This window comes from Populus nigra, chromosome 2 (assembly GCF_951802175.1).
Source record: "Populus nigra chromosome 2, ddPopNigr1.1, whole genome shotgun sequence".
NCBI lineage: Eukaryota > Viridiplantae > Streptophyta > Magnoliopsida > Malpighiales > Salicaceae > Populus > Populus nigra.
The window spans coordinates 42,187,441-42,195,138 of NC_084853.1; the positions used below are offsets into that span (position 1 = coordinate 42,187,441).

The 7,698-nt window shown below is 32.4% G+C and overlaps 1 protein-coding gene across 1 annotated transcript; it reads left to right on the top strand.

The window, feature by feature from the left end:
* Positions 1-3,800: 3,800 nt before the first annotated feature.
* Positions 3,801-6,010, top strand: LOC133682234 (cytochrome P450 78A3-like). Its single transcript, XM_062105523.1, has 2 exons — positions 3,801-4,876; positions 5,104-6,010. Exons 1-2 carry the CDS (start codon positions 3,908-3,910, stop codon positions 5,755-5,757), a joined length of 1,623 nt encoding a protein of 540 aa, XP_061961507.1. The 5' UTR covers positions 3,801-3,907; the 3' UTR covers positions 5,758-6,010.
* The last annotated feature ends 1,688 nt before the right edge of the window (positions 6,011-7,698 follow it).

Genomic DNA, 7,698 nt, shown 5'->3' on the forward strand with positions numbered 1-7,698 from the left:
ATAAATAATTGTGCATTCTTCTTTAAGATGAAGTTGGCTTTGGGTTTTGTGACTTGTGATCCATCATAAATAAACTCTATATTCTTATAATGACAAAAAAAAAAGGTATATCCATTCTAGCATTTATGTTGTCCTTTGTTTTCCTTTCACATTCATCATCGTGTTAAAATATTTTCAAACATGTTTTTTTTTTAATATGTATGACATCCAGATTATAGTGGAGGAGATTAGTCTTCTAATAAGAAAGATCCAAAAAAATACTTTGATTTACACCAAAATCAAGAAACTTCAACTAACAAGATTGAAAATCAAACACAATATCATCGTACTACAACACCACATCATATAATTTTTCACTCGATGGTACTGGCTGTGTAACATCCCTTTCAACTCTACCAATAAAAAAGTTCTTTCTTTTTTTTCTATACTTATGATCGACAAGAACCATCGGTGACAATAAAAATAAACGTTTTACCATAATTTGTTAAGGTCAAGACCTTGTTATTTTTCATATAATATAGACGTGCTACTTTTTCATGCTTGGTCCAACTAGAGACTATCTCATACATAGAAAAATCATTGATAGTTTATATCAAAGATGCCTTCATCTAAAAATTATATCTCATTGATATTTCATAAGTCAAAGTCGTAGATTACCACAACTATTTTAAATCATCAATTAACGGTCATAGACAAACATCAGTATTCCTATTTAGACTATTAGGACATGATATGACTGTATAAAAAAATGAATTTCAACCTCATACATATCCTTAGTGTTAAGTTGTAAACTATAAGCGTCACCGACCAATAAGAATAAGAAGTAACAAATGAACCGAATGAATTGAATATGTTAGTATATAACCCATGACATACGTTTTGTGATTCCAATGAAAACCAAGGATAGACCTTACTAAAATGTTCTCAAGCTTCACCACCGGAAGGTTCACCATTACTCTATTCATCACATCATGTGAATGATGTCATGTCATGTTCGTAATAGTCTTTGGAGACATGAATAACCTTTTTGAGAGTGATTAAAAAGTATTTAAGTTTTCTATGTATGACAAAAGTCCTTCTAATGCCAATTTTAGGTTTATACCGATCATACCTATAAGTTTTGCACTTGATCAAATTTTTATTTTTAAGGTATTATAACTTACAAAATTTTAGGAAAATATCAATTTTTTGGTATCCTAGTCCAATGAGTTTTATCATAAATTTAGCAACATCAAATTAGATAGTGCATAATTAATAAAACCGTAACCCCATTACAATCATCCATCCTATATAGAATATTGATGATAACATGTATTAATTATTATGTGAACTAAATGAATTGGCTAACATTGGTTTAACTCAAACTTATTCAATCTATTTTAATAGTACCCTTAAATCATTATCAACTTTCTACAAAAAAAAATTCCTCTAAATTTACCAGAATTTCAAACTTAACAATAAAATTGATAAAATATGAAACAAATATATTAAATAAGGTATTATTTATTTCATTACAAAACACTAAAGTCACAAAATCAAAATTAATTTCATCAAATTACATACAAATATAATTTTTTAAAATCTCAAACAAGTTCTAACATGTACAAATCATAGATTCACAAAACAAATTTCCATAGGAAAAAGGCTATAAAACAAGTAAACAAACAAACTACATATACTATATTAAAATAAAAAAAGAGTTAAAACAAAAAAAATTGATAGTTTTGCTTACTTGATGAGTGAAATCCTAAAAAGAAATTGAATAAAAATTGGGATGCTGACAAACTAAGTGTTGGGTTGGTTAGATTTATGATGATGAGAGTTTAATTTATGATAAAATAGAGAAGGGGGTTTGTTGTTATTTGTAGTGAAAAATAAAGGAAGAAGAAGAAGAAATGAGGAAGGAGAAGAGGAGGGGTCTCTCACTAGTTCATAACTTAAATATTATTGATGAGTTTAGCAGCAAATACTAGCGACACGTTTATTTCATCAGCAACACCAACTATAACAATGATACATCATTTTTTCTTTTTCTTTTTCATTTTTTATTTTCCCATTGTATTTATGTCAGTGTACAAGAACATATTCCATCGATAAATTACCCTGCAATTTACCAAAACAATTATTGTCGTTGGTAATTTCGTTTATATTTGCTAATTTTTTAGTAGTGATAGACTAAATCTATATAATAATTTTTTATCAAATTAAAATACACATAAATACAACATATTGACAAAGATGTATATAAAATATATTTTTATTCCTACATAGCTAAAAAGAGTACAAGCATTAGTTGTTCAACTAAAGATATAGGCATAATTTTAATTTTTTATTATGTTTGGAATTAATTTAAGTCATTTTTTTATCATATTTGTTGAAAACTATATATTATAAGTTTCAATGAGATATGTTATGGATATATAGATCAAGAGGAGTTTCTTGAGACAAAAATATATCTTCATATAAAATAAATCTACACTAGATTGCTTCTTATGTTACGTTGCTAGTTAAACTAGTTTTTTTAACAAAAAAAATAAAAAATAAAAAATAAAAGTCACAACGAAACTATTTGAAATTATCATTAAACCAAGTTAAGTGGGCAAACTTGAAATCTTTCGACCTACTCTCTACCTAGTCTGGGTTGTAAAATGTTCGAACGTCTTTTTTTCTTGTACAATTAATGACGTTTGATGGTATTTTAAAACAATTTCAACTTATGTTACGTTGCTAGTTAAACTAGTTTTTTTAGCAAAAAAATAAAACGAAATCAAAGCCACAGAGGAACTATTTGAAATTGTCATCAAAACAAGTTAAGTGGGCAAACTTGAAACCTTTTGACCAACTCTCTATCTGGTCTAGGTTGTAAAATGTTCGGACATCTTTTTTTCTTATACAATTGATGACACTTGATGGTATTTTAAAACATATAAATCTGATAGTTAAACATGAGCATGTATGCCAATATTATTTTTAAGGTATTACTATATTTTAGCTCTCATATCGTGTTTGTTCGGGTTGCTCTTAAGGCCTATTGGACTTTTTTTTTCTCGTATTGTCATCTCTCCCAAATTAGGCCTAGTGTAAGAGTTATTAATTAATCATAATCTAAAATGAGAAGATATTAGAGAATTAAGAGCTAAATTGAATGAAATTATTTTTTTGGCATGTGTAACACATGCGTTAGTGTGTGAGAAAGGCCATCACATTACGGTGGCACGTGCGACTTCTTTAAGCCCCGATGACGGCCATCCTTAAAGCCATTATAAAGGTTTTGACAAGGTCTTCCCATCACAGTGGTATTCGATGGAAAGAGTGGTTTTAATGATCTTTTTTTGTTTTTTTTTGTTTGTCTTCTGCATCTAACCTTTTAAAAATATAAAAGGGGATTCTATTTTTTTGAATGTATACTTTGATTCTTATTTTATTAATTATTATTTTTAATAAAAATTATAGTTCAATGCTACAAAATCAATGCCCAATACACAATGGAATGTGTGTCCAAAACTATTAACACGCTGGGAAATGTAAAATGAAAGAAATTTTTTGAAACAAAAAAATTGAAAATATGACATGAAAGAATGAAATTAAAAAATCAAAACTTTAAGGAAAAAAAGAAAAGAAAGTGAGAAAATAATGAAAACGACACTTGAAAGCAGCCAAAGAAAGTTGAAAAAAATTACAAAACTTGCCACGTATGAAAACCATTTCGTTTTAGGATTCTTCTTGATGTTAATTAATAGCCTTACTCGCTCACCACTCTATATATATAGACACCAACCAAGCATTTCCATTCAGCCCAAAAATCAGAAGCCACTTTCTTTTCTTGTCAGCGTGGAAAACATAAAATTCACCCTGTATTTGTGTACCCTCTCCTCAATCTTCAAAATTCCAATTAACCTAGCCCACCATGAGAACCGACATAGATAACTTCTCGATCTTTGCTTTGGCCTCCAAATGCAGAGCCTTTACACAAGAAAATATTGCATGGTCACTTTTTATCATTGGTTTAGCCTGGATAGTTGTTACCCTGATTTACTGGGCATACCCTGGTGGTCCAGCTTGGGGAAAATATAAACTAAAAAATACTTCCTTCACAATTTCTAATCCAATTCCAGGTCCCAGGGGATTCCCCATTACCGGCAGCATGAAGCTTATGACCTCCTTAGCACATCACAAGATTGCAGCTGCTGCAGATGCATGCAAAGCCAGGAGGCTCATGGCGTTTAGCCTTGGTGATACTCGTGTTATCGTGACATGCAATCCTGATGTCGCTAAAGAAATATTGAACAGCTCGGTGTTTGCAGATCGTCCAGTTAAAGAATCTGCTTATAGCCTAATGTTCAATAGAGCAATCGGGTTCGCTCCTTATGGTGTCTACTGGCGAACCCTTAGAAAAATAGCCTCTACACACCTTTTCTGCCCCAAGCAAATCAAAGCTGCCGAGTCTCAAAGGCTCCAAATTGCTTCTCAAATGGTGTCAACGTTCAATGACCGAGAAAAGAGCAGTTTCAGCGTTCGTGGGGTCCTTAAAAGAGCTTCACTTAACAACATGATGTGTTCAGTTTTTGGACGCGAATATAAATTGGATTCATTTAATAATGAAGTTGAAGAACTAAGAGCTCTAGTTGAAGAGGGGTACGATTTATTGGGTACACTTAACTGGAGTGACCACCTTCCTTGGCTGGCAGATTTTGACCCTCAAAAAATCCGGTTCAGATGCTCAAATCTCGTGCCAAAAGTGAACCGGTTTGTCAGCCGAATTATAGCTGAACACAGAGCTCTAACCAGAAGTGAAAACCCAGATTTCGTTGATGTTTTGTTGTCTCTCCAAGGCCATGATAAATTATCGGACTCCGATATGATTGCCGTCCTTTGGGTAAGCAAGCAGGGGCGCGCGCGCATATACACACATCACACATGAATCTTTCTATAATATTTTTGTCCCAGATACGTAACTTATTATTGTTATGTGTGTTCGTGGATGTACATACACGTAAATTATTCTGAGCAGCAAGCAATTAATGCTTTTATTTCTATCTTTTACTATGTTGTTGTACATTTGGACTAACTAATATTGCTGGGTTTCACTTTCTCTGTGTGTAGGAAATGATTTTCAGAGGGACTGATACAGTGGCGGTTTTGATTGAGTGGATTCTAGCGAGAATGGTGCTTCATCCTGATGTTCAATCAAAGGTCCACGATGAGCTTTACAAAGTTGTTGGAAGATCAAGGGCCGTTGCTGAATCTGATATCACGGCCATGGTGTATCTCCAGGCAGTGGTGAAGGAAGTGTTGAGGCTACACCCACCTGGCCCACTTCTCTCGTGGGCCAGGCTAGCCATCACCGATACAACCATTGATGGGTATCACGTGCCGAAAGGGACCACGGCAATGGTTAACATGTGGGCCATTTCAAGGGACCCAGAGTTTTGGGAGGACCCACTTGAATTTATGCCCGAGAGATTCGTCGTGACTAGGGAGGATGTGTTGGAGTTTTCTGTTCTCGGCTCGGATCTTAGGCTTGCTCCGTTTGGTTCCGGTAGGCGGACTTGCCCTGGAAAGACACTGGGCATAACCACGGTGACCTTTTGGGTTGCATCACTTTTACACGAGTATGAATGGGTGCCGGGAGATGAAAACAACGTTGACCTATCAGAAGTACTGCGACTTTCCTGTGAGATGGCGAATCCATTGACCGTTAAAGTGCGGCCCAGGCGTTCCTCCCACAAGCCCTCTGTACAGAGAACTACGTCCTAGATGTCTAGTGTGGATCTTAAAAAAAGGAAGAAACAAGTACGTACTTGGTGACGGGGTTTACAAATCTTAACCCTTGATCCACCATATGATCATGTTATCTTTAGCCTGTCTCTTGGGGCCTGGGGGTCGGTTTTTAAATTTGACAGTCGAGTATCAAATATTGTGTCTCTTATATATATATATATATACATATATCGTGACATGTTTCAACTGGTGTAAATACGAGTGAAAATGAAAAAGGAGTTCCGAGTTTCTCATTGTCTCCCAAGAGCTATCATGTATGCATTGGTTCCTCGTTATTTAGTTTTTAGAAGCACTTAAATCTCTCTTGGATTGAGAAATTACCAGCAAATTACAAGCTCATTAACACATGGTACTCAGTTAATTAAACAATTAGATGTTTGACCACAGTTGCATTTGTCTGTGGTAGCTTCTTGACAAAGGACCTTGACGTATGCTATGGAAATATACCTTTCTTTTTCTCTGCCGTCTTGCGTTCACCGTTTTATGACCGAAATCTTCGTTTCATTCGTCATTTAATCATTCTTGCGGTTTTCCATGGCGTGCTCCATTATGAGTGAGATTTTTCACGAGCTTGGGAAATATTTAAATCACTTATCCACAATTTAGATGTGACATTGACATTAATATTTGGATAAATTTTATTTTGTTCATGGAATTTGGTGTTTCTATCAATTGCACACCAATTTCTTAACTTTGCTAATTAATTAACCACCAATAATTTAAAAATAATTCTCAGATTAGCCTCGTCCAGTCAATTTATTAAAAAACTTAATGACATTGGCCATTAAACCAGCCAGTTCCATAATATGATTATTATCCAGATAAACCTTGCTAAAAAAATCCGTTGTTAAATACAATTTTTTTTAAAAAAATCCAACAAAAAAAATAAAAAAGAAATGAAAAGAATTAAAAAGATTAAGTACTTCAAATTATTATTATTATTATTATTTGCAAACCTTACCTGTTAATAAATTTATTTATAAAATCATTACTAATAAACTCATTAATAAATAAAAAATCACCACAAGTTTTTTTAATGAATTATTTCTGTTTGTAAATTTATCAACAAGTTTCTTATCACTGAACTATAAGATAAACACGAACAAAACATTTCTTCGATAAATCTAAAAATTTTAGTAGTTCTAGTTTGAGAGATTTTTTCATAACAATACTAGTCAAGCCAGTTCCTTAATATAATCATTATCTAGATAAACCTTGCTAAAAAAGTCCGTCAAATATAATTTTTTTTTAAAAAATCCCACGAGAGAAAAAGGAAAATAATGAAAAGAATTAAAAAGATTAAGTACTTTAAATTATTATTATTATTTGCACACTTTGTCCATTAATAAATTTATTTGTAAAATTATTATTGATAAACTCATTAATAAATCAAAATCACTACGAGTTTTTTTATGGATTATTTCTGTTTGTAAGTCTGTTAACAAGTTTATTATTAATGAACTATAAGATAAATACCAACAAAAAATTTCTTCGATAAATCTAAAAATTTTAGTAGTTCTAGTTTGAAAGTTTTTTTTTCAGAACAATACTAGTCCATTTGAGTCACCTATCAATTATCAATCTATATAATTTCAATTTTTAATTAATTCTTGAAAATGAGAAGGATTTACTCTCTCCCCTCCCCTTCTTTGGTTTGTCTTTCTGTAGTTCTAGTTTTCTTCATTGTTTTACAAATGGTAGGATGAAATCATGCTGCCGTTGATCATGAGGAAGTGGAACCCTTGGTAAGCCCCTCTGCTTCGATCTTTGGTTCATTTGATATTTTGAAAGAACAATTGATTTTAGGGGTGGTTCAAAACACTTCTCCATTACTCAAACTATAAGAAATTCGAAATTATACATGGTTAATTGACAAAATGAAAAAAATTATAAGTTTTAGATGGTGTTTATATAGAA

Excerpts from the sequence above, each read along its gene's own strand:
- LOC133682234 (XM_062105523.1), top strand. The coding sequence starts at position 3,908 with ATGAGAACCGACATAGATAACTTCTCGATCTTTGCTTTGGCCTCCAAA. Across the intron at positions 4,877-5,103 it reads ATATGATTGCCGTCCTTTGG|GAAATGATTTTCAGAGGGAC; the intron begins GTAAGCAAGCAG and ends CTCTGTGTGTAG.